General features: G+C 42.9%; 1 protein-coding gene across 2 annotated transcripts in view; it reads right to left on the reverse strand.

Moving 5' to 3' along the window:
* Positions 1 to 1,788: 1,788 nt before the first annotated feature.
* Positions 1,789 to 27,673, reverse strand: part of DPYS (dihydropyrimidinase) — a 96,508-nt gene continuing 70,623 nt past the window's right edge. Inside the window, exons 8-10 of one of the 2 annotated variants that reach the window (XM_069731761.1) lie at positions 13,001 to 13,208; positions 8,994 to 9,059; positions 1,789 to 7,103 (exon numbers count right to left, since the gene is read on the reverse strand). In XM_069731761.1, coding sequence (XP_069587862.1) covers positions 8,997 to 9,059; positions 13,001 to 13,208 — 271 coding nt within the window. In that variant the 3' untranslated portion in view covers positions 1,789 to 7,103; positions 8,994 to 8,996. The remainder of the gene's footprint in view (positions 7,104 to 8,993; positions 9,060 to 13,000; positions 13,209 to 27,673) is intronic. The other variant, XM_069731762.1, reaches the window with a different exon arrangement.

The raw sequence follows: 27,673 nt of genomic DNA on the forward strand, positions 1-27,673 counted from the left end.
AGAAGGTCACATTGAATTGTGTAGACTGGATAGAATTGTAACAGTGGATTGTTCTGGTGCCTACAGAAGAGTAAAGCCATGCCACTCCACCTACGGAAGGCAGCATAGATAGCCATCGGCAATAATGGCTGTCTATGCAAGTCACTCAAAAATCATAGCCATATGTCATTAATTTCTTGATCATCTAACTTCTCTAAATAATGTGGACACACCACTGATGTCATTATTGTTCATGAGTGTGATCCCACTTTTAGTAAACTTTTGTTAAAGTTTTTTGAAAGTGCATGTACATTTAAAAAAAAATACTGCTACTTGAATTGTGTGCACTGAACAAGTGATACCAATGATGATGCCAAGTAAAAGCGCACAGATGCATGGACAAAAGTATTGGGACACACCTCCTAATCTTTACATTTTAGTTTTTCATTCAGTCCCATTGCCACAGGTGCACAAAATCCTGCCCCTCGCCTTGATGTCTTCCTTTACTAACAAAATGGCTGATGGTAAAGAGGTCACGGTTACCAGTGTGGTCCTGTAATAGGACTTTACTGAAGTCAATTTGTGACATTCCTTCTGCATTTTGGAACCGCAGAAACTCAGTCACAAAGCGGACACCATATATAATGACAGACCGGGGTCATCGAATGTTGAGGGTCAAAGGACATAAAAGCTCTGCTGATTCAATAACTGCAGAGTCCAAACATCACATGAAGGCTGTGTGCTGAGAGCCTCATTGCATGGGTATCCACCCTGAGTAGCTACATACAAGCCTTACATCACCAGGCACAATGTCAGACGTCAGATGGGGTGGTATATAGCCCCACCACTGGACTTTGGAGCAATGGAAATGTGTTCTGTATGGTAATCTGGTAGTAAAATGGACGAGTCTGGGGTTTACCCACCTGACTGTATTATTCCAATTGTAAAGTTTGGTGGGGTAAGGATAATGCTATGTATTGTTTTTCTTGAGGAGTTGTCCTATCTCCTTAGTTATAGTGAAGGGAAAACTTAATACTTCAGCATACCAGGACATTTTGGACAATTGTAGCTTCCAAAATTGTTGGAAACGGTTTGGAGAAGGCACTTTTCCAGCATCACTATACCCCAATGAAAACAAGGCATCAAAGTTGGAAGTGTAGAAGAACATGACCTTCCGCACTGAGCCCTGAGCTCAACCCCATACAACACCTTTGGGATGAACTAATATGTAGATTGTGAGCTCGGCCTCTCCTCCAACATCAGTGTCTCATTTCACAAATGCTCTTCTGGATGAATGGGCAAAAATTCCGACACACATCTCCAAAATCTTGCAGAAAATCTTCCCAGAAGAGCAGAAGGTGTTATAACTGCAAAATAGGACCCAAGTCCTCCAATAGTTAAGGATTTAGAACAGAATGTTGTAAAAGGTCCTCAAAGTGTAATATGTAGATGCTCGAATACATTTTTCCATATAATCCACATCTCTATAATATGATATGATCCAATAAGTCTTTAGTTTTATCTTACCCTTTCCTCTTGGACGTGTTGCTGGATATTTTGTACAATTTGGTTTTCTCCATGTAGTATGTTTTCACACGACGGTCACTTAGCACCTACACAGTAGTTTCCAATTTACAGAATCCGCACCCATGGTCCCATACAGAAGTCCTTTTATCATAGTATTAAAAAATAAAAACAGTTAATGGTGCCGACATTATGAAGGTAGAACCCGCAGCCGTGCCCATGCAATGCTACGCCATTTTTTTTTAGCTTTTCTATACATTACCCTGAAATGTCTAAACCACCAAATCTGTAAATAAAATGTTTTATTAGAAGATGTATTATTTTACTTTTATTGTAGCTTAAAAAAAGCAACGTCCATAGTAAATAATCAGACAAGACAGTGAGAAATATTGTGCAGCAAATATATAGTTGTAGCATTTAATATGTACTGTGGCGTTGTTACATCATAGCTCCTGCATATAAAGAACCGCTGTGAACCCTGAAACCTTTGTATATACATTCTGAACAAGATGGTTGATGCCATAGGCTTTTATTTAAATTCCCGGTTAGGGTAACGTGACTTGTTAGTGCTGCCTGTGGCTCCCAGCAATCAGAACACATTACAAGTCCTTCCTCCATGTAGCAGAGTTGCCATTGTCATTTAATTGTTTTTTTTCTCAGTTTCCTAATAAGTAGTAGGGTAAGTTCACACTAGACGTTCCAAGGAATGAAGAACGGACCCGTTGAAGCGCGCAGGCGCGAAACGGCCGTCGTCCTCTTGCACCTCCCTTCCTACCAAGCCGCCTCTCCACCCGATGTCTGTGAGTGTATACTCTGAATAAAGGACATTTTTCATACAGCAATATTGGGTGAGTGCCACTTTATTTTTTCTTCATTCCTTGGACCTTCATTGCTTTTTCGTTGAGCACCACCCTAATGCTTTTGATTACCGCATGCCACAGTGGTTCTAAATTGAGTCTCCATTTTCCAGCGCTGTTTGTTTGACAGTCTAGGCATACCCCACGTTATACCATATTCGTGGATGAAACACTTGGTGCCATTCTATCTTCACCTTCACACTAGACGTTTTTTCAGCGTTTTTATTTTCTGCAGCAAAACCTGATCTCTTGGCAGGAAAGAAGCTGCATAAAAAAGCAGGTTTTCATTGCATTTTTCACTGCATTTTTGCTGCGGTTTTGGCACGCTAGATTTGGCTCTTGTGCATACTGATAAAGTTTAGTGCAAAAAAGAAAAAAAAAATGTCCTATTCTACAGAATCCGGTTTTGGCCCCAAAAATGCAGCAAAGCCTGATACCTGCATTTTTCCTGTGGATTTATCAGACTTTTTGAGAGAAAGAAGTGACATGCTCTATTGCGCAAAAAAAAAACATGCAAAGCCGAAAATATTAACCCCTTAGTGACGGAGCTACATTTTTTAAATCTGACCAGTGTCACTTTATGTGGTAATAACTCTGTAAGGCTTCAACAAATCCCAGTGATTTTGAGACTGTTTTTTCGTGACACATTATACTTTATGATAATGGTAAATTTAGGTCAATATTTTTTGTGTTTATTTATAAAAAATATCAAAAATTTGAGAAAAATGGTAAAAAATTAGCAATTTTCAAACTTTGAATGATTATCCCTTTAATCCAGATGGTCATACCACAGCAAAACATTAATAAATAACATTTCCCACATGTCTAATTTACATCAGCACCATTTGTAAAATGTTATTTTATTTTGTTAGCATTTTTGGAGGATTAAAAATGTAGCAGCAATTTTTCATTTTTTTTCAAGGAAATGTACAAAAAAATTTTTTAGGGACTTATCCATGATTGAAGTGACTTTAGGGGTCTCATATATTGGGAAACTCCCAAAACGTGATACCATTTTAAAAAACAGCACCCCGTGACATATTGAAAACTGCTGTCAGGTAGTTTATTAACTCTTCAGGTGCTTTACATGAATTAATGCAAAATGGCATGACAGGAATGAAAATGTGTATTTTTACCACCTAAATGCCGGTAACTTCTGAACAGATTACTACAGCCGTCAGACTCTAAGGCCGCTATTTGGTCATAAACTGCCATGGTAAACATCAGGACCATACAATCATGATCTGAGGGCACCAATTTGGTTAAATAGGAAGCCCCAACACTCTGTTAACCATTTATAATGGTGTAGTCACTATTGACAGCAGCATCTAAGGGGTTAAACAGAGTTGGACGGTGCAAACACTGATCGTGGCTGATGCAGCAAGTTGTCAGCTATAGTGTACAGCCGACAGCTACTGGATTGTCCCCTGTATGGGGAGGCTAGTCTCTTATATGTCAGGTCAATTAAAAGACGTATTGGCTGTCATTAAGGGGTTAATGACAAAAAAAAACAAGCTGTGTGCATGAGATTTCTGAAATCTCATAGACATAGCTGGTACTGTAAAGCGCAGTTAAAAATATGCATTAAAAAAGTTGAAAAAACGCCTAGAGTGAAGTTACCTGTCGAGAAGACCTACAAGTGCATCTCACTGAATTAGAATATCATCAAAAAATTATTTTTTTTCAATTCAAAAAGTGAAACTCATATTATATAGAGTCATTACAAACAGAGTGATCTATTTCAAGTGTTTATTTCTGTTAATGTTGATGATTATGACTTACAGACAATGAAAACCCAAAAGTCATTATGTCAGTAAATTAGAATACTTTATAACACCAGCTTGAAAAATGATTTTAAAATCCGAAATGTTGGCCTACTGAAATGTATGTTCAGTAAATGCACTCAATACTTGGTCAGAGATCCTTTTGCATCAATTACTGCATCAGTGTGGTGTGTCATGGAGGCGATCAGCCTGTGTCGCTGCTGAGGTGTTATGGAAGCCCAGGTTGCTTTGATAGCAGCCTTCAGCTCGTCTGCATTGTTGGGTCTGGTGTCTCTCATCTTCCTCTTGACAATGCCCCATAGATTCTCTATGGGGTTAAGGTCAGGCGAGTTTGCTGCCAATCAAGCACAGTGATACTGTTGTTTGTAAACCAGGTATTGGTACTTTTGGCAGTGTGGACAGGGACCAAGTCCGGCTGGAGAATGAAATTTCCATCTCCAAAAAGCTTGTCAGCAGAGGGAAGCATGAAGTGCTGTAAAATTTACTGGTGGACGGCTGCACTGACTTTGGTCTTGATAAAACACAGTGGACCTACACCAGCAGATGACATGACTCCCCAAACCATCACTGATTGTGGAAACTTCACACTAGACCTCCAGCAGCTTGGATTGTGGCCTCTCCACTCTTCCTCCAGAATCTGGGACCTTGATTTCCAAATTAAATGCAAAATATACTTGCATATGAAAACAACACCTTGGACCACTGAGCAACAGTCCAGTTCTTTTTCTCCTTGGCCCAAGTAAGGCGCTTCTGGCGTTGTCTGTTGGTCATGAGTGGCTTGACACAAGAAATGTGACACTTGTAGTCCATGTCCTGGATACGTCTGTGTGTGGTGGCTCTTGAAGCAATGACTCCAGCAGCAGTCCACTCCTTGTGAATCTCCCCCAAATTTTTGAATGGCCTTTTCTTAACAATCCTTTCAAGGCTGCGGTTATGCAGGTCGTTTGTGCAAATTTTTCTACCACACTTTTTCCTTCCACTCAACTTGCCATTATTAGGATTGGATCCAGCACTCTGTGAACAGCCAGCTTCTTTAGCAATGACCTTTTGTGGCATACCCTCCTTGTGGAGTGTGTCAATGACTGCTTTTTGGACATCTGTCAAGTCATCAGTCTTCTCCATGATTGTGGAGCCTACTGAAACAGACTAAAGGTACCTTCACACTCAGCAACTTTACAACGAGAACGACAATGATCCGTGACGTTGCAGCGTCCTGGATAGCGATCTCTTTGTGTTTGACACACAGCAGCGATCTGGATCCCGCTGTGCCATCGCTGGTCGGAGCTAGAAGTCCAGAACTTTATTTGGTTGTCTGGTCGGCGTGTATCGTCGTGTTTGACAGCAAAAGCAATGATGCCAGCAATGTTTTACATGGAGCTAACAACCAGCGAGAACGATAAGTGAGTCGCTGCTACGTCACTGGATCGCTCCTGCATCGTTCTGGAGCTGCTGTGTTTGACGTCTCTACAGCGACCTAAACAGCGACGCTCTAGCGATCGGCTCGTTGTCTATATCGCTGCAGCGTCGCTGAGTGTGACGGTACCTTTAGGGACCATTTTAAACGTTTAGGAAGCCTTTGCAGGTGTTTTTTGTTAATTATTCTAATTTACTGAGATAATCACTTTGGGGTGTTAATTGGCTGTAATCCATAATCATCAACATTAACAGAAATAAACACTTGAAATAGATCACTCTGTTTGTAATGACTCTATATAATATATGATTTTCACTTTTTGTATTAAAGAACTGAAATAAATTAACTTTTTGATGATATTCTAATTTAGTAAGAAGCACTTGTAAGTCATACTTATTAGATTAATGCTTGCTGTACCTGTCGATTTTGACAGGAGCTGCAGACCATCTAAAGTGTAGAAGGCCTCCTGAATCTGCTCCAACAAAAGATGGTTTTTTGGAGAAAGGGATCAGAGATGATGAATTTGCACACCCAATCCTCTTTTCCCCCAGTGTCTGCATACCCCGCCTCCTCATTTGGAGCACATGCACATTTGGCCAAGTCATATGTATGGAGGGTGAGGAGAGATAGCTCCTGACAGTATAAGAGTTTAGCTGACAGTTGTGTAACAGGTATATTATTATTATTATTATTATTTAACGGCCTTCAGCTCGATCTCGAGCCATGGTGACTTGATGGATGAACGCCCTGTAGGAAAATCGATCTTGTGCAAGCCTAGATAGGTCCATCAGGGTCTTATCTTGATAGTATCAAGCCATCGGGTTGCTGGTCTTCCTCTTCGCCTTGTTCTTTCTATTCTTCCGACCATGATGTCCTTCTCCAGTGATTTCTCTCTTCGTATGATTTGCTCAAAGTAGACAAGTCGTAGCTTGGTGATCCTTGCTTCGAGTGACATGTGTGGCTTGATTTGTTCCAAAATTGATTGGTTTCTTCTTCTTGCCATCCATGGTATTGATAACATCCTTCTCCAGCACCACATTTCGAAGGCATCGATTCTTCTTCTGTCTTGCTTCTTTAACAGGTGTAACAGGTATAACCAACTTTTTAAAAAGCCATATATAATAAGTTGCTGCAAATGATACCATTTAGCTTTTCTACCCAGCTCTATGGAGATTAGGAAATAAAAAAAACCTTATATTATGTGGCAGATATATTAATACTTATGATATATTTCATACATATCTGGTTGGTTATTATAGCAGATAAAAGCTTCAAACTGCATAAAATATGATATAATGTATGCTCAGTGTCTTGATGATAAATTGCCCATAGGTTTCAAATTAGCTGGCAAGGGTTGCTTTAGTTAAAAGAGCAAGAACGACGACTGATGGGAAACGAGGAAATGTTTAAGTAGTTGCTCTGAGAAAAATAAGAGATGCAGAGTCAAGGAATGAAGGAATGATGGCCAGTGCGGTACAGTGCACCACTTTTGCTTTGTTTTGTTTTTTTGTTTCCAGCTTTGATTGGCGTCACGGATGTATTGTCCTTAGGAAGGAAAAAAAAAGAAAAGAAGCAGAAGCTTTAAATAGGCAAAAAAAGATAAACTCAAGACAATAATACGTAATGACATCTTCTTAGCTCTATGTACAACTTTGGCAAAAATTAAGAGACCACTGCATAGTTTTCTAAAAAATCACCATCTCTACATGTCTGACAGCCATTCCATTCCAGTGTCAGCTGAATTCCAACCAAAGTACACCTCATTCTACTTAATGTGCTTCTGATTAGGTGATCAAGACGCATGCCAAGATGCATAAAAGCTGTGATTAAAAATCATGGTTATTCCACCAAATATTGATTTGATTTCTGAACTCTTCATAGGTTAAAACAGGAGTAATGCTGTTTCTAAATTAATAAGAACTTGTTTTCTTTGCATGATTTGAGTTCTGAAAGCACTGTTTCTTTTTTTATTATTTTGATGATTTTTCATTTGCTGCAAAAAAATTAAAAAAATTTAACTTTGAATTTCGGAGACATGTTGTCAGTAGCTTACAGAATAAAACAACAATGTACATTTTATGCAAAAAATATACCTATAAAGAGAGAAAAATCAGAGAAACTGAACATTTTAACGTGGTCTCACCTATGGGAGGTGGAGCCACATATTCATGACTGTAATCGGCGGCCCCACGTGACCACATACAGGAGAATATGCGGCCAGACCAGGAAGCAGCGACAGCCAACGAGGGAGGCGGGTGAGTATTTTCAGAACAGCGGGGGGGGGGGGGGGGGGGGGCGCACAGAGGGTGGGGGGGCGCACAGGGGGTGGGAGGGCGGGGGGAACATAGATCTTTATTTTAAACACTATTATTCATATCTTCTATGCAGCAAACGCTGCTGCAGGGAAGATATGAATTGCGGCTTCAGCACCATGTGGGGGGGACAGCGCTTAATGTAGCGCTGTCTCCTGCACGGCACACAGACTGCACACGGACAACGTCCGTGTGCGGTACGTGTTTTACACGGACCCATTGACTTTAATGGGTTTGTGTAATTCGTGCGCTCCCACGAACACTGACATGTCTCCGTGTTTGGCACACGGAGACACGGTCCGCAAAAAATCACTGACATCTGAACAGATGCAGTGATTTTTATGTGTCTACGTGTGTCAGTGTCTCCGGTACGTGAGGAAACTGTCACCTCACGTACCGGAGACACTGACGTGTGAAACCGGCCTGTAAAGGATCGTTTAAGTGTCTGATTTTTCCACATACGACAAAAATGGAACAAGTATTCTGATCGGTCGTTGATCAGAGTTTGATCAGAGTGTGGTCCGAGCGTCATCTGTTTATTTGGTAAGTGGAGAAATAATACAAAAAAAAGAGAAAATTCTACACTTTCTCCATTCTGATAATTCGTGAAAATCGGACCCCACTCGATGTCATCTGAGTCCGGTCCAATTTTTTTCACAGACTCATTGACTTGTATTGCCAATTTTTATCTGACCCTCATATCAAAATTGGACACATCTCGGCGATTTTCCACGGACTCTTTTGTCCTCAAAAAATCATGGACATGTGAATGGACCCCTAGACTATCACAGGCACAAATGGTTTCCATGAAAAACACAGATAGCACTAGTATGTGAAAGTCGGACGTGTGAATGAGCCCTAACTAAAACTTTATCATGACAGGTTTTTGTATGGCAAGTGGCAGGTCCTCGCGCTAAATGACAAAATCGGCTCTGCTGCAGCTCTAAACCAAGAAACTCAATTGTCATATCACAATCTTCTAATATTAGGTATTTTTATGTTAACTCAGTCAGAATTTATGAAGTTTGAGAAAACTTGTGTAATTTAGGAGTACATTTAGCTTTCCTGGTCATGCTAGAAGTCATATGTACATCTTATATTAATGTCATAGTAAATGACGCACCATTTATTTGATCTGGATGACTTCTCCTGTATATGGCTCTCTCTGCACTGGGACTGGTTGACATACCTGAAAAAGAAGGCCTTGGTAAAATACATTGATAGACAAAGTGCTGGAGTACAAAGGAATGGTGATCAGGGCTCAGATTGGAGCCGATTGGGATGTACAGTTATTCATTATGCCAGAGCCTTTGCTGTGTTAGCCTCACAATAGGGCTTTTTCTTGTAAACTGTATTTATAGGGAATCTGTCAGCAAGTTTTTCCTATTTAATCTTAGAACAGCATATCTTATAAGTCTGTGAGTTGTAGTTCTAATACAATCAGTGTTTTATCAGCAGGAGATTATCACAGCCTGACTAGGTCTCATGTGCAGGCCAGTCCAGCTAATCTTGTAACCCCACCCCCACCACTGATTGGCAGTTTGCTGACAGTGTATACAGGAATCTACCAATCAGTGGTGTTATAGACAGCTTAGCATTCTGAGCACTGCTACAATTAAAGCAGAGAAAACAGGGGTTCTATCAAAACTGCACCAAAGCAGTCCAGTAAGTGACACATCGCTGGAACTAGGGTCTCTGCCCCTACATCATGCTCTCAGATTACATATCAAAAACCTGCACTAGAAACAGAGTTATAAACTTCTCCAAAATTGCTTTACAAAATTGCACAAATTTGTTTTTTGTTGATATATTTTTTATATTATGATGCATAAAAAGGAGATAGTAGTCACTGGTGACTTTTTAAGGAAGCAGCTCTATTTCTACTGATGCTAGTTTAATAATGTTGAAACAAGCTGAATTATTTTGGAGCTTTTTAGTAATATAAATATATCAAATACATTTGCATTGTGTTTCTTCAGTGACGAGCGCTACTACTCCATATGAACATCTGTAGAAATTGTAGCTGCCTTATGTCACCACTAGGGGCCATGTCCTCTGCAAACATATTGACGCGTGCAGGGCCGCCATCAGGGCATTACTGCCCTTACAGTTGTATGGGGCCCAGTGAGCAGCAGTACAGAAGGGTGCCAACAGGTCCAGGGCCCCGCTCCTGTGCTTCTACTCATCGGGCCCCAAGTGCTGTGCGCTGCGGGCCTGTGGCGCACACATCAGCACACACATCAGCGCACATGTCTGCGTCGGGGCCGGGAGCTGTGCATGGCCGTCTAACCTTGATGGCTGCGCAGCTCCCACTCCCTCCTTGTTCTCTGTACTTCCGAGTCAAGTGTCGGCGTAAAGACGTCAGTGCGCACGTGCCGACATGTACAGGACGCTGGAAGCAGAGCTACGCTGCTGGGGAGCGTCTTTGAGGTAAGTATGAAAAACTTTTTGGTTTTCTTTATAAAATGAATTCAATAGGTGAGGGGGAGATGGTATCTGCAAGTGATGAAGTGGGGAGTGTAAGGAGATTACACATGATGGTGTTTGGGGGTTAAAGGAGATTGCACATGATGAAGTGGGGGGAGTGGAACCGGGGCTGTACATGATGGAGTGGGGGGTAAGGGGAACTGCACATGATCAATAGAGAGTGGGGCTGCACATGAAGTGGGGGTTAAGGGGGACTGCACATGATGAAGTGTGGGAAGGATACTGCACATGATGAAGTGGGGGGAACGGGACTGCATATGAAGTTGGGGGAAGGGGACTGCACATGATGAAGTGGGGGGTAAGGGGGACTGCACGTGATGAAGTGTGGAGAGTGGGGCTGCACATGATGAAATGGGGGTAAGGTGGACTGCACATGAAGTGGGGGAGAGGGGGCTGCACATGATGAAATGGGGGTAAGGGGGACTGCACATGATGAAGTTGGGGAAGGGGACTGCACATGATGAAATGGGGGGTAAGGGGGACTGCACATGATAAAGTGCAGGGAGTGGGGCTGCACATGATGAAATGGGGGTAAGGGGGACTGCACATGATGAAGTGGGTGAAAGGGGGCTGCACATGATGAAGTTCGGGGGAAGGGGACTGCACATGATGAAGTGTGTCTGAGGGGAGACTGCCCATGATGAAATAAAAGGGGGATAGGGGCTGTAAATGATGAAGGGGCACTGCAGATGAAGTGAAGGGGTGATAGGGGACTGCAATGGATGAAGTAAGGGGACTTCAAATTAAATTAAAGTGGGTCGACTGCAAATGATGAAGTGGGGGGAGGGGATGGGGGACTGCAAATGATGAATTCTGTGAGAGCGAGGGACAGCAATTTAATTGAAGGTGGGGGTGGGGAGAGCAAATGATGAATTGAAGGTGGGGGGTGGGGAGAGCAAATGATGATCTAGGAGGAGAACAAATAATGAATTTTGAGGGTGGGGGAGTAAATTATGTATTGAATGTGGGATAGAACAGTTGATAATGAATAGAGGGTGGGAAAGAAAGACATCACAATGAATTGGGGCGGGAGGGGCATATAAATATAATAAATCGGTTAGGGTTAGAGCAGGAGGTACATAGTGGGGGCCGTTGAGGATGAAGTGACTGGCAATGAATTGGGGGAAAGAGTATAGGTGCTAATTAATTTATCTATTAAATGGGGAAGTGGCTATTGAGGCTATGTGCACACATTCAGGATTTTTTTGCGTTTTTTTCAGCCATTTTCCGCAGAAAAAAACGCTAAAAAAAGCATACATAAGCATCCCATCATTTTAAATGCTTTCCGCAATTTTTGTGGACATGCTGAGTTTTTTTCCTCAAAAAAAGCATTCCGGTAAAAAACGCAGCATGTTCATTAATTTTGCAGATTTTTTTGCATTTTTGCCACTATATTATTGCATTGGGAAGCTCCGGAAAAGAAGCGAAAAATCTGTGAGAAAAACAAGCAAAAATGTGATAAAAACGTGAAAAAAACGCATGCGGATTTCTTGCAGAAAAAGTTTTTGTTCAGGAAAATTCTGCAGACATTCCTGAACGTGTGCACATAGCCTAATAGTTAGTGGGTGCACAGTGGTGGATTATAATTTATTTTTGGAATGGTGGGTTGCATAATAACCAATTATATATTAATGGTGGGTGCACCTCTGTATTCAGATGTGTAGAGTAGAAGAAAGGGAAAAAGAGGGGAATGTGCTCTGGAAGAAGTGGTCTAGGTAACTGTGTTATTTTATGCAGAAACAAGTCCTGGCTGGAAGAAGTGACGGTGATCTGTGCTGGATGAAAAAGAAAAGCAAAGATGAAGGACTTCAGCTAGAGACGTCACTGGTGAGTCAGTGTGTTACCTGTACACTGACACCATACACTGTATACTATATACAGAGCTCCTGTGTATAATGTCACTGGTGGTAATATGTGGTCTCGCCATGATGTAGCAGTATTTGTTCCTCGTATGTGGTATTATTCGGCCACTAAAACCCTGATTTTGGCCAAAAAAAAGAGAAAGCAATACATTTTGTTCCTTACTGCACTGTGTGAACACTACCTTCTCAGCATTTCTTGTTTTTCAGTAGGTTAATAAAATGGGTAGAAATGTAGTTATTTGGTGACATCAGTGATTGAAGAAGTAACTAGTATCTCCTTCTACTTGGATTTCAATATTAATAAATAGATGGCCATAAATGCATAAAAAGAAGTACAACAATGAAACATAGGGCATTCCCATACTTTCCAAAAGTCCTGAAAATTTTATAAACTGGACTGCAAAATGGGGGACAGTTGCTCAAAAGTGGAGGTTTTGGGAGCATTTTCATGGAAGGGGCATTCAGGTCTTAAATTAGGTATAGTAAATGTTGGTAAGTATGCCTTTAAGAAGCTAGGTGCATAATGAGAGGGGGCAGAGGGGAGTTACCCCATTTAGACCCAGCGGAAGATCCTGTGGTATGATTGCAGGCTTTAGAGTTTCGGCATAAGACGAATCCCTTTGGAACCATTCATCACAAGGAATATAATCCAATAAAAATGGTAGATGGAGAGCGCCAAGGCGAAACAACTGTTTATCCAAAGTTGTCTGTAATGAGATAAGCCCTTTAAGCCTCCCTCCTGATATTGATCTTCTCTCTTAATCACCCTCCATAGGCTTACCTTATCTCTTTTTAAAACCCTGCTGTAAACATAGTCAGCAAATGGTTTTCTTGGGATAAATTTGCCGTGGCCGGGTACAGTGTACAGGGCTCTATTTTCATATACAACTCTTCCACCAGCAATGGTGACGAGAGGGACTCCGTGGCAAACCATCCCCTCAAATATATTGAAATTCACAGCTTGATGATGAGTTTTCACCGAAATGGTCCTGCATAAAGAGAAGACCATATATAAAACATTGTATATAACATGTTTCAATATTACTAGGGATGAGCGAACCCGTGGAACTTTGGGTTCTGGTACCCTACCCAAACATTGATCGGATCCAAAGCACGGTTCGGGTACCAGAACTGTACCCGAACTTGAACCAGAATCCAATGAAAACAATGGAGAACTTTGGGACTGGTCTCTCCCCAATGGACCTCACTCTGAGCTCCGCACATTGCAACGGAGTTCCGGGGAAAGTCCGTATTTGGAGTTTAGCACCAGACACTAACTGTCCGGTACGAGCGCCAAACCTTTAAGTTTGGGTTTGCTCATCTCTAAATATTACTCTTATAAAAATATCATAAGATCAGTAAAATTATATTTATTGCTGCTAAAAGTAGCAGTTTAAAGAGCATATGATGTATAATTTGATAGTGCAGAGGTTTACCTGGTGCCTGAAGGGGCCCAAAGACACTCCTGAAACATGAAGAGTCACCAGTATTGTAAATGACACATTACAATGGGCACTCGTCTTACAATGGGCACTCTGTTCTGCCAACAGTTATCTCCAGAGATGCAGGCTGGGTCGAGCATTCATACCTTTTTAATGGACAGAGGGGAGAAAGTCACTTTGAGACTCCTCTGTCATCTGCTTAGCTGGACTGAAAATAAAAGGACCAGACATTGATATTTCTCATCTTGAAATATTTGGGTGAGCAGGAAGGTCCCTAAACATGTCAGAGCCGGAGTGATTGATCAACTTCTGTCATATGTGTAGGTGGTCCTTATAATTTATCATCCTGGTCCTCATAAATTAAATTCTAATCAAGACAGAAGAGTGTTGAAGCAATGCATTAAATCTTTTGGAGGATAGATAAAAACACCATTTAAACAGTGATTATTGCTCCTTTAGGAACTCCTTTTATCTGCTATTCAACAAAAATCAATATACTAGGTTCAAACAGTCTATGTACAGCAGTGGGGAGCAGATTGGCTCAGACAGCAAACGTCCTGTACACAGATTATTTGACTATAGAGTATGGATCTTTACTAAGCTGCAGTTAAAAGCAGATTTTAAAGGAGCATGATCTGGGAAGTAAAATAATCCTGAAGCACAGTGTTTGGGAGAGAAGGAAGCAAAATGAGGTAATTGTCACATCTGACAGAGGCCACAGATTCAAAAAAGCTACCTCAAACAGACTTAGAACAAGCCAATCCCTCTGGCAGATTCAAGAGGAAACCCTGACCTTCACCCTTTAATCCCTGTACAGGGATTTAGTCTTAGGGTACCGTCACACAGTGGCATTTTGATCGCTACGACGGCACGATCCGTGACGCTCCAGCATCGTAACAATATCGCTCCAGCGTCGTAGACTGCTGTCACACTTTGCAATGTACGACGCTGGAGCGATAATTTCATGACGTATGTGCGATGTAGAAGCCGTTGGTTACTATGCGCACATCATATACAATATCGTGCACACCTTTGTTACACCATGCGATCATGCCGCCACAGCGGGACACTAGACGACGAAAGAAAGTTTCAAACGATCTGCTACGACGTACGATTCTCAGCGGGGTCCCTGATCGCAGGAGCGTGTCAGACACAGCGAGATCGCTGGAACGTCACGGATATATCGCTGGAACGTCACAAATCCTGCCGTCGTAGCGATCAAAATGCCACTGTGTGACGGTACCCTTACAATGGGATCCACTGGATTGCTTCCACAGAAGGGCTGCCTGCTGGAAGAGTGAACCAGAGTCAAGAAGGGTTGCTACGTGGGGCCAATAGAAGGTGTTCACATCAGGGACAAAATCGGAAATCAATCAGATGCTCAGTATTCAAGTCAAGGCCAGAAAACAGTAGAAATCAGGAAGACAACAGAGCAGCAAGGACTAGAGCTTCAAACCAGGTAAGCAGAACTCACTGACTGGCAGTAGAAGTCAGAGACCCAGGGGTTTAAATAGCAGAAAGGGGTAATCAAAAGCAAACAATGAACTCCATACCTGCCTGATCTAATTTCACCAAAATTCCCAGGAGTAAAACAGGACCGACATAGTCAGATGTCCCCCGAAGCAGAAACAGAAGGAACAGGCACGAATTACAATAATGAAGTACCGTATATTGCAAAAATTCATAACTTAGAAAAGATGCTCATGGAAGCATGTCTACATGTACAGAAGAAGCGAACATCAATGAACTCAAGTTTTCTTATTACCATTAATGTGATGTATTCTTGCTACACTGAATTGGGGCTTCAAATAGAGAATCAGTAAAGTTTGTGCTCGGTGACAAATATTAACTACGCCCCATTGTTACTTATTCCCCAAAGCAAACTTCTCAGACCAAACTACTTTCCAGACACTCTGATAAATGGCCAGAATACAGCCAGACGGGAATGAACACATTTTGTCCAGGCTTGATAAATCTAGGTCAGTGAGCTTTTTCTGCTTACCTGCTTCTTTGAAATGTTCTAATTTTGCCTTTAACCTTTTCAGATTGCACAAACAGTTTGAAGGGGATTATTGCCACTTCAGACACATTTAGTAATGTTAAATTATCTAATTTATAAGCCATGGTCAAGAGCGGGATAAAGATGCCAGCGGGATGTTCCTGTGTGCACTTTGTCACTTCAGAAGACAGCCTTCTGATGAAACGAGGCAGGAAACGCAGCGAGCGGCTTTACGAGGTTCAAGTCATGTTTTCCGTAACAGTCTACCGAGCAAACTCAACAGCGTCCAATTGTCTGCACACCTCGAAAACATTTCATGGACGGTGATCAAATAGTTCTGACAAGTCCTTTTAGTCTGAATACACTCAGTATGGTTGAAAAAAGACAAAAGTTTATCAAGTCCAAAATTCACCTCCAACAGGGGCCACCATGTACCATTACTAAGCCCTCATTCGGTCGTCCGTCATTCTCAGCGTACAGATGTACATCGGAGTTTTGGATCCAGATTTTATCAGTGTTTGGTCAGTGTTTTTACCATCAGTGATTTTTCACATATGAACAAAAAAAATTGCAAAACTTCCGTGTGCTGTCCATCATTTTCACAGACCCATTGAGTTGTATTGGGAATTTTGATCCAAGTCTCAGATCAAAACTGTACATGACTCTGTGATTTTTTATTATTTTTTCATGCAAACACATAGTCCACAAAAAATACAGACATGTGAATAGCGCCATGGACGATACCGGGAAAATGCTCGATCTGTGAAAATGACAGATGCAACACGTATGTGAAAAACAGACGTCTGAATGAGGCTTTAGTCTGCAGTACGTTCAGTCTACAAATTAGTCTACAGTAAAGGCTGTGTTCTATTTTCTGAGCAAAAGTGGGAAAAATTGGACAATCGTAATTTAACTCTATATGGCACAAAATAGATTGACAAAATGTACCCATAGCAGCCATATTAAGAATAACTCTTTCTCTGCCAGAAAAACTAAAAAAAAAAAAACCCAAAACCCAGAAACAATCCCCCCAATTTTTTCTTTTTATTGTATACATTTATTTCTTATGTACATGTAGTTGACTCAGTATTAGTGTTCTCTTTAGAGCATAATATCTCTAGATGTAGTTTTTTGTTTAAAAAAACTAGTATAATTACGGTATTTCACACATTTATGACTTTTTTTATATTTTAATTTCTGTAGACATGAGAGATCTTGCTTTTTCCTCAGGAAGTTGTAGATTTTTTATTTGAGAACCAAGTAAAATCTTTGAAAACCTTGAGAGATGTTTATGTTTATTTACTTATTAAATAAGGAAAATTATATTTTTTTTTATACCCAGTTACTGAACTACAAGTCTACGGGTCCGTAAAAATCAATATTGCAAAGGACAAGAGAAGCCTTGTAATATAATATTGTGCCCCTAAATATAATGATGTACACTGTGCCAATAGAAAAGGTGCAATACACTGTGTCTCCTAAAGCAAAGAAATTAGCCCCTCTGCACCTACAAAATAAATAAGCTTACATGGTCTCCTCCATAAAAAATAGTGTTCATTGTCCTCCATGTCAATGGGACAGTAAATAAGCTAAGATCGACTTTTTTAAAGCTGATCTGCACATATTAATAAGACGAAACTGGCTTGTCCAGGTGGGCCTTTAGCCTCCTCTGGCCAGGTTCCGGCTTCTTCCCCTCTCATCATTGATCTTCGGAAGCCGGGTGGATGTGTTCAGGCTTCACGCGTCCACCCGACTTCCGAAGATCAATGATGAGAGGAGAAGAAACCGTGCACAAAAATTGAACCTTTATTGAAGGAATCCGATCAGTGGTTATCTTTTAATCATGGTTTTACATTTTCTTCTAATGACATCGTCTGTGCTTCAGGGAGGACCTGGGGAGGGTTGGGTCATCATCTGCTCCGGCTTCTCCACCTGCCTCCTGTGTTTCAGAGACCTGCCTCTGTTTTGAAATTTCGAAGTGTGAGATTTCACGTCCGTTTTTTGAGTCTTCAGCAAAATGGTGCCAGAGTCAGCGCATGCGCAGATTAAGATCGGATTCCTTCAAGAAAGGAACCTGATAACAGGTTCCCTTTAAGCATGCATACAAGGAAGACCAGGTTAGATGGGAAGCTTTCGAAGCACCAGAGACAATTGCTTCTAGACATTCCTTGATGGTTGGATACATCTGCTTCTAATTTAAGGTCCCTGTCCGTAGTCTTATACTTACCTGCTGGCATCTTCACCTTTTAGCAGCGCCGCTCCAGTCCCATGGCACCATATTGTGATAGCAACTTCTGATTGGCCCGAAGTCAGAAGTAATAGTCAAAAGCTCTCAATGCAAGTCTATGAGAGCCAGAACGGGGCAAACACTGGAGTGATCCGGCAGGTCACAAACTGCTGGACGCCGATGGGAGGCGTTACGATAGAAGGTGAAGTCGGTGGCAGGTAAGCATGAGACTTAGGGCAGTGACCTAAGATTAGAAGCACCACTCCAGCAGTAAAGTAAAAAAATGCTGGAGTGGTGCTTTAAAGGCTAATTTAGATGGACCAAAATGTAAGTAATGAACGAACCTAAGAATGCTTGTACCTGATTATTGGCCCATGATCACCTGACTAATGAGCATACGCTCGTTCGTAGGGTGCAATGATTTCTAAGCAGGCTGGAAAATCATTATTATAGGCAGCATATTGTGTGTAAAGAGGAAATGTGCTGCCAAAAGCGATTGTATTCTTTGTGCACAGAACAATTGCTCCGTGCACATAATATAGAAATGCGGCCTGCCTTTAACCGATGGGGCAGACTTTTAACGGCCTGGATCGTTATTTGTAAATCTGTCAATATCCATGTGTATACATCCTCTCCATATACTTTCTGAGGCCATGGTCACATGTTCAGTATTTGGTCAGTATTTGACATCAGTATTTTCAAGCCAAAACCAGGAGTGGAACAATTAGAGGAAAAGTATAATAGAAACATATGCACCACTTCTGCATTTATCACCCACTCCTGGTTTTGGCTACAAATACTGAGGTAAAATACTGACCAAACACTGACTGTGAGAACGTGACCTAACAGTACATTAGACATCTCTTACTATGATCTTAGCGTGATCCCGATAAGCTTTAGTACTATGGAGATGCTCCTAAAATCTCTTGCTCTTTAATGATAATAAAGATATCTCTGTTAACTCTGTCTCAGCCTATACAGCGAAGCAGAAGCAAGAATTACAGAAAACTGCAAAGTTGCAGAATTTTTTTATGAGAATAGTCATTTGAAAAAAAAAATTACATTACTAAAAAATTTAAAAAGAGAAAATGTTTAAGCAAAAAAACCCGTAATTTTCAGATACATGCACTTTAAAGCAAACGAAAAAAACACAATAAAAATCGACAGAAACAGTACAAAGGAAGATAACTGGTCACACTGAGCGCTGATGTCCAAACAGATAGATTCGCTGTACATGACAAATAGACTATTAGACGCGCACAACATCCCTCGTACCTGCACCGCACAACAGTAAAGCTCAAACATAACCTCCCCACCATCTGTCAAAACCAATATGTTTCTGCTGGTTTAGCAGTCGTGCCGAATCCATCACAACCAGCTCGTAAGGAGCTCACAACAACCTTGGTCCATTTAATATGCAGACCGTGTGTCATCGCCCTCGGTGCAGCCACACACAAGGTTTAAGCTTCTGTTTCACGATTTAAAGAAATTTCTTATTGCGCTCCATAACGAGAATCGAGAATCTTAGGCTAATCATACCTCTACTGACGTGAATGTGACACTAAATATCTCCGGCAGTGTCGGTAATTGTTTGAATTAGCGTAGATGTCTCTACATGACAATAACGCTCATTATATCTGACTGTCAATCCTTTAAATATCTAACCATGTGACGTGAATGACAGCTTTGTGCCACCGCAACGCTATTCTCAGGCAAGGAAAAAACATTCCAGCAAGAACCAGTCAAGAAAAAGCTTCATCTAATATGTTATTTGTATAGGATTAAAAAAAAAAGACTGCTTCGTTGCAAAATAGCGCCACACCTATCTGCAGGCTGTTTATGGTATTGCAGCTTAGCCAGTGTCATTTCAATAGAGTTGAGTTGCAATACCAGGTAAAACCTATAGAGAGGTGTGTGTGTGTGTGTGTGTGTGGGGGGGGGGGGGGTTAAAAAAAAAACAGCCACGTATGAGATCAGAAAAGATAATATGGTAAACCAGTGTTTCCATTGGATAGGAGTAAGTAAATATTAGTAATTTTTGAAGACATTTTCAAAAAACAATGTTAGTATAAACATTACTGATTTTAGAACGTGAAAGATTTTGCACAGACGTCGCTTCGCTTATCTCCTCCTATTGAAGCCGTACTTTGCAGGTTGAACTGAAATACAAATGAATTTTAATCCTAAATCCCAATCTATTTAATGTCATAATCTAATTCCCTATCATTTCCTAACTACACGATCTGCTTTTTTTACACCTTTTTTTATGATGTTTCATTTGAGAATTCCAGTGCATGCTGGAACACTTACCGTAAATTAAGTAGAATTATGGGGCAGTGGCTGAAGTCATTGCCTCCTCCATGAAATGAAGCATCATTGGTGAAGCTGATTTCAGGTGTTGGGCTTGTGCCTGCTCTGTCACTGTGCAATGTGCAAAGTGACAGTGCACTCTCTTGCTGGCTCAGACCAGTAGTAACTAGTCGGCAACAGAGCGCACTGTAAGTTCGTGTTTTCGGACAAATACCTGACTTGCACAGACCAGGGCCATGGGGTGGTGCCGATCTCTGCATGCCGGGTATTCATTTTACAGCGCACACTGACAGTGCACTCAGTTGCTGTTCAGAGCATGCACTAGGAATCTCAAACAAAGTGACATAAAAAAAGGAAGTTGTTAAATAAAGAAAATAAAAGCAGTACAGTTAGGAAAATTCAATTCAGGTAGGAAAATTAATTTGTATGTCCTACCACCCAGCAAGAAGACGGATGTGCTGCTGTACTTGTCAGTGGAAAATATTACCTCTATTCCGGTATAGAGGGATATGATTTCCAAAATTGACAATCATTACAATATGATAGAAATAAAAATAATAAGAATTCCCTATTTCACTGCTTGGTTATATTTTAAGCCTTTCTTGTGTTCATTAAATAAAGCAGTTTTCATAAATCCACATTATAGATGATGAATGTTACATTTCTGGGGAGATCATTCGGTTCCTAAATCCCTTTATATGTTTATGTTATACTAGATGGAAGCCCGATTCTAAAGAATCGGGAGTCTAGAATCCATATATACCGTATATACTCGAGTATAAGCCGACCCGACTATAAGCCGACCCCCCTAATTTTGCCACAAAAAACTGGGAAAACTTATTGACTCGAGTATAAGCCTAGGGTAGAAAATGCAGCATTTACCGGTGAATTTCAAAAATAAAAATAGATGCTCCATACCGTTCATTATTGCCCCATAGATGCTCCATATACAACTGTGCTATATAGAATGCTCTGCACCGTTGATTATGGCCCCATAGATGCTCCCAGTGGCGTAACTACCACGGTCGCAGCAGTCGCCACTGCGACCGGGCCCGGGGGAAGTCAGGGGCCCCGGCAGGTCAGATGCACGCCGACACCAGCAAAAAGTTAAAAACTGTTGCCGTGCAGGTGATTCCTCCCGCACGGCAACAGACAGACCGGCCCTCCACCTGACCTGCCGGGCGCACACATCAGATCAGCAGCCGACGCCTGATCTGAAAGGAAGAGCTGAAGATCCTGTGGTGACGTCATCACTATCATAGGGCTTTCACCATTTATCAGCTCCGCCTCCTGATCACATGACGATGACGTCACCACAGGTCCTTCAGCTCTCAGCAGCTCAGTCCTGGTTGTGTGCAGCTCGTGTTCTCTGGTATCAACCAGCAGCAGATTTCCGGTTCCTGCTGTTCTGGTGAGATGTGGAGACAGGGGCAGAATGTGGAGACGGATGGGGCAGAATGTGGAGACGGATGGGGCAGAATGTGGAGACGGATGGGGCAGAATGTGGAGACGGATGGGGCAGAATGTGGAGACGGATGGGGCAGAGTGGGGAGACGGATGGGGCAGAGTGCGGAGACGGATGGGGCAGAGTGCGGAGACGGATGGGGCAGAGTGCGGAGACGGATGGGGCAGAGTGAGGAGTCGGATGGGGCAGAATGAGGAGTCGGATGGGGCAGAGTGTGGAGTCGGATGGGGCAGAGTGCGGAGTCGGATGGGGCAGAGTGGGGAGTCGGATGGGGCAGAGTGAGGAGTCGGATAGGGCAGAATGCGGAGACGGATGGGGCAGAGTGCGGAGACGGATGGGGCAGAGTGCGGAGTCGGATGGGGCAGAGTGAGGAGTCGGATGGGGCAGAGTGGCAGAGTGAGGAGTCGGATGGGGCAGAGTGAGGAGTCGGATGGGGCAGAGTGAGGAGTCGGATGGCGCAGAGTGAGGAGTCGGATGGGGCAGAGTGAGGAGTCGGATGGGGCAGAGTGAGGAGTCGGATGGGGCAGAGTGCGGAGTCTGATGGGGCAGAGTGCGGAGTCTGATGGGGCAGAGTGCGGAGTCGGATGGGGCAGAGTGCGGAGTCGGATGGGGCAGAGTGCGGAGTCGGATGGGGCAGGAGCATGGGCAGGATGTGGATTTGGGTGAAAAATATTTTGGCGGGGGGGGCCCCATTTGAAAGTTCGCACCGGGGCCCATAACTTTGTAGTTACGCCACTGGATGCTCCTTATAATGCTGTGCCATATATAATGCTCTGCACCTTTGATTATGGCCCCATAGATGCTCCTTATAATGTTGTGCCCCATATATGCTCTGCACCTTTGATTATGGCCCCATAGATGCTCCTTATAATGTTGTGCCCCATATATGCTCTGCACCTTTGATTATGGCCCCATAGATGCTCCTTATAATGTTGTGCCCCTTATATGCTCTGCACCTTTGATTATGGCCCCATAGATGCTCCTTATAATGCTGTGCCCCATATATGCTCTGCACCTTTGATCATGGCCCCATAGGTGCTCCTTAGAATGCTGTGCCATATATGCTCTGCACCTTTGATTATGGCCCCATAGGTGCTCCTTATAATGCTGCCCCTTATATGCTCTGCACCTTTCATTATGGCCCCATAGGTGCTCCTTAGAATGCTGCTGGTGCTGCCATAAAAAAAAAAAAAATCACATACTCACCTCTCTTCTCAGGACGCCGGCGCTTTCAATAATTACCTGCTCCTCTGCGGCTCCGTCTCCAGCACTGACGCTCAGCAGAGGGCGCGCACTGACTACGTCACCGCGCCCTCTAACCTGAGCGTCACTGCTAGAGGACGCTGCAGACGGAGCCGGAGCGAGGAGCAGGTAATTATAGCGCTGCGCTCCCCTTACCTGCTCCCAGCGCGGTCCCTGCAGTCCCTGGCTTCTCCGGCGCTGCAGCTTCTTCCTGTAATTGAGCGGTCACATGGCACCGATCATTTACAGCAATGAATATGCGGCTCCTCCCCTATGGGGGTGGAGCTGCCTATTCATTTCTGTAATGAGCGGTGCCATGTGACCGCTCAGTGCAGGAAGAATCTGCAGCGCCGGAGAAGCCAGGGACTGCAGGGACCGCGCCGCAGCAGTGTGTCACAGTACGGCACGTTTCTGATTGGTCGCTCGCAGCAGGCGGCAACCAATCAGACACTGGACACTGTTGACGTCACTTATCTCCGGACGTTAGCTCCGGACGTTAGCTCCGGACGTTAGCTCCGGACGGAAGTTGCCACGAATGGCAGGAAGTAGAATTCTAGGCAATTATATTATTAGATGTGGCAAAGAAGAGGTTAATAAACGGCAGTCTCTCAGTATAACAGTCAGTGAATAATAGGCAGTATATGGAGAAAACACCAAACAAAAGTTCAAAATTGGTGTGAAAATGTCACTGAACCACTTCACAACTAAATATATATAGTTTTGGTAAATGGTATTATCATTTTTTTGACGAAATTCGGCAGGAGCTTGAAGAGCAACGTCACTGGGCCCGCCTCCACGCAGTAGAAACTTGCTGTGAGGTAAAAATTCAAAAATCACACCAAAATGGCGGGCGGAGTGTGTCACAGTACGGCACGTTTCTGATTGGTCGATCGCAGCAGGCGGCAACCAATCAGACACTGGACACTGTTGACGTCACTTATCTCCGGACATTAGCTCCGGACATTAGCTCCGGACATTAGCTCCGGACATTAGCTCCGGACAGGAAGTTGGCACAAATTGCAGGAAGTAGTATTCTAGGCAATTATATTATTAGATTGTATATTTCTATTACATAACATAAACAGCAGCTAAAAAACAGGATACATGGAAAATGCTGGAAACATTACATCAGCAATATATTGAAACATTACAAACATTAGCACAAGAACGATCTTTGAAAAGCTACCAGACAATGCATAGATATCAGTACTATACTATGTAGCATCCAAATAATACCGCCATATACACAACAGTACAGTATAGTGACCCCCAAATACTACTATACAGTGCTATAGTAAAAGATTACATAAATACGGGCGACACAAAAGGCACAAGTAATATTATTATATACTGGACATTATCAAAATACTATCACATGGCGGATAATTAACAGGAACATGCGGTATCCAAACAGGGCCGGCTCCAGGTTTTCATGGGCCCTGGGCGAAAGAGTCCCGGTGGGCCCCTTTAACACATATCACAATTCATAATGCACCGATACGGCAGAGAAATATAGGTATAGTACAATGCCAAAGATTTCACTTACTTCCTACATTACATGAGTGATATCTATTGTACATTCTACATTAGCTCAGAAACCAGACAGTATAGTCCTCTATACAGAATAATGAGCCCAAACAGAATAATGAGCCCCATATATTGCCCCATACAGTTTAATGGCCTCATATAGTGCTCCATACATTATAATTGGCACCACATAGTCCTCTATACAGAATAATGAGCCCCATATATTGCCCCATACAGTTTAATGGCCCCATATAGTGCTCCATACAGTATAATTGGCACCACATAGTCCTCTATACAGAATAATGAGCTCCATATATTGCTCCAAACAGAATAATGAGCTCCATATATTGCTCCAAACAGAATAATGAGCCCAATATTATGCTCCATACAGAATAATGAGCCTCATATAATGCTCCATACAGTATAGTGAGCCACATATAATTCTCCATACAGTATACGATGGGCCCCATCTATTGCTCCATATATAATGGGCCTCATATAAGGGTATGTGCACACGTAGAAGTGGTCCACTGCGGATTTTTGCGCAGCAGTATTTGATAAATCCGCAGTGCTAAAACACTGCTTTTTTTACTGCGGATTTATCGCGGATTTACTGCAGATTTTGTGCGGTTTCCACTGCAGTTTTCTATTGGAGCAGGTGTAAAACCGCTGCGGATTCTGCACAAAGAATTGACATGCTGCGGAATGTAAACCGCTGCGTTTCCGCGCGTTTTTTTCTGCAGCATGTGCACTGCGGATTGCGTTTCCCATAGGTTTACATTGTACTGTAAACGCATGGGAAACTGCTGCGGATCCGCAGCTGCGGAAACGCTGCGGATCCGCAGCAAAATCCGCAGCGTGTGCACATAGCCTTATGCTCCATACAGTATATGATTGGCCCCATACAGTATACTGAGTCCCATATATTGCTCCATACAGAATGGGCCCATATGATGCTCCATACAGAATGGGTCCCATATAATATTCTAAAAATAATTGGGCCCATAAGATGCTCCATGTATAATGGGCCCCATATAATGCTCCATATATAATTAGTCCCATAAGATGCTTCATATATTATTGTCCCCATATACAGCTCCATATGTAATTGTCCCCATATTCTGCTCCATATTAAATTGGCCCCATATAATGCTCCCTATAGAATTGGCCCCATAAGATGCTCCCTATATTATTGGCCCCATAAGATGCTCCATATAGAATTAGCCCCATATAATGCTCCATATATGGGCCCCTTCTGATGGTCCCCATATATTGCTCCAAATATTAAAAAAAAAATAAAAATGAAATACTCACCTCTTGTTGCTTGACGCTGTTCTGGACTCCTCACTGTCGGCGTCTTCCTGCTCTCTGTGCTGCGACTGCTCAGGCAGAGGGCGCGCACTGGTGATGTCATTGCGCCCTCTGACCTGAACGTCACAGTCAGAGGATGGAAGACGCTTCCGTGCTGGAACCAGGAGAGGTAAGTATCGCAAGTGCCGGGGCCCGGAGCAGGCGGGGGTCCACTCGCGGGGGCCGGTACTAAAGCACGCCAGGGTCCCTGATGGCGAGTGGGCCCCCTGCCTGCTCAGGGCCCCGGCACTTGCCCAGGTGCGCCGGGTGCTGACGCTGGCCCTGTTAATCCAAATAACAACACCATACAGCACTAAACAACAGTCCCCTAGAATGTTCACATATAATCACCAAAAGTAAAAAATAACAGTGACATAAACAGTAGAAATAATTCCACTATACTTTGGTTAAGGATGGAGGAATATCCAAAAACAACCATACAATACATAATGAACAGTAGATGCAGTGTCCAAATAATACTGTCACATAACACTTAATAACAGTAATGTAAAATGCCCACAGCGTTCACATATATTGGTATAGTGTACTACTACACCACTATAGTAGTACTGTCATGGGTGGACATACCACCTGTTCAGCCGATGCGACTGCACCGGGGCCTGGAGGCTCCAGGGGGCTCCTGGGGGGTGGCTAAAAATGAGGGCATCTGGCCAGTTTATCCAACCCCGAGCCTCCGAGGGACCCCTGCAGGGCAGCTAATAATGAGGGCATCTGGCCAGTTTATCTGGCCCCAAGACTCTGGGGGGCCCCTGACCAGATTGCCCTCATGTGCAGCGGGCAGGGCACAATCCCTGAAGCTCCACTGCCTGCAGGAGAAAATGGCAGCGGAGCGAAGCTGCAGTGATCCGTCCTGCTTCCTGCCTGCCCTTCCTGTCTCACACAGCAGCGGCAATGATGAGGATGATGGGGAAAAGACAATGATGGTAGTGGTGGAAAGGGCAATGATGGGGATGGTGGGGGAGGATGAAATGATGGAGGTCATGGAATGGATAAAGATGGGGGTTGTGGTGGAGAAGACAATGATGTTGGCGGTGGAAAGGACAATGATGGGGGTGGTGCGGAGGAGGCAATGATGGAAGTGGTGGAATGGGCAATAGTGGGGTGGTGGGGAGAAAGCAATAATGGAGGTGGTGAAGAGGGCAATCATGGGGGTGGGGGGAGGAGGACAATGAGGGGTGTGGGGGATTTGGATGGGAAGCAGGGGGATATATAATGGATTTAGGAACGGGGAGGTGGAGGAAGACATTATTATCGATTATTATGCCTAACACAGTCCCTTAGTATAAAGTGTACTCACTTATTATGTATAATACCATCCTTAGTTACATTTTTTCCTCTTTTGTTATGTATAACACCGTCCCTTGTTACGTACCATCCTCTCTAGTTATATATGATGCCCTCCCTTATTACCTAGCTTCCTCTGCTGTTATGTACAGTGCTGTCTCTTACATAGTGTATTCTTGTTATTTTAGTCATTCACAGTGCCCTCTTTTATGACATAGTCCCCTCTCTTGTTAGATATACAGTGCCTTGCGAAAGTATGTGGCCCCCTGGAACTTTTCAACCTTTTCCCACATATCACGCTTCAAATATAAAGATACCAAATGTAAATTTTTGGTGAAGAATTAACAACAAGTGGAACACAATTGTGAAGTTGAACGAAATTTATTGGGCATTTTAAATTTTTGTGGAAATTCAAAAACTGAAAAGTGGGGCGTGTAATATTATTCGGCCCCTTTAACTTAATACTTTGTTGCTCCACCTTTTGCTGCGATTACAGCTGCAAGTCACTTGGGGTATGTCTCTATCAGTTTTGTACATCGAGAGACTGAAATTCTTGCCCATTCTTCCTTGGCAAACAGCTCGAGCTC

Source organism: Ranitomeya imitator, chromosome 6 (assembly GCF_032444005.1).
Source record: "Ranitomeya imitator isolate aRanImi1 chromosome 6, aRanImi1.pri, whole genome shotgun sequence".
In the NCBI taxonomy this organism is placed as follows: Eukaryota; Metazoa; Chordata; class Amphibia; order Anura; family Dendrobatidae; genus Ranitomeya; species Ranitomeya imitator.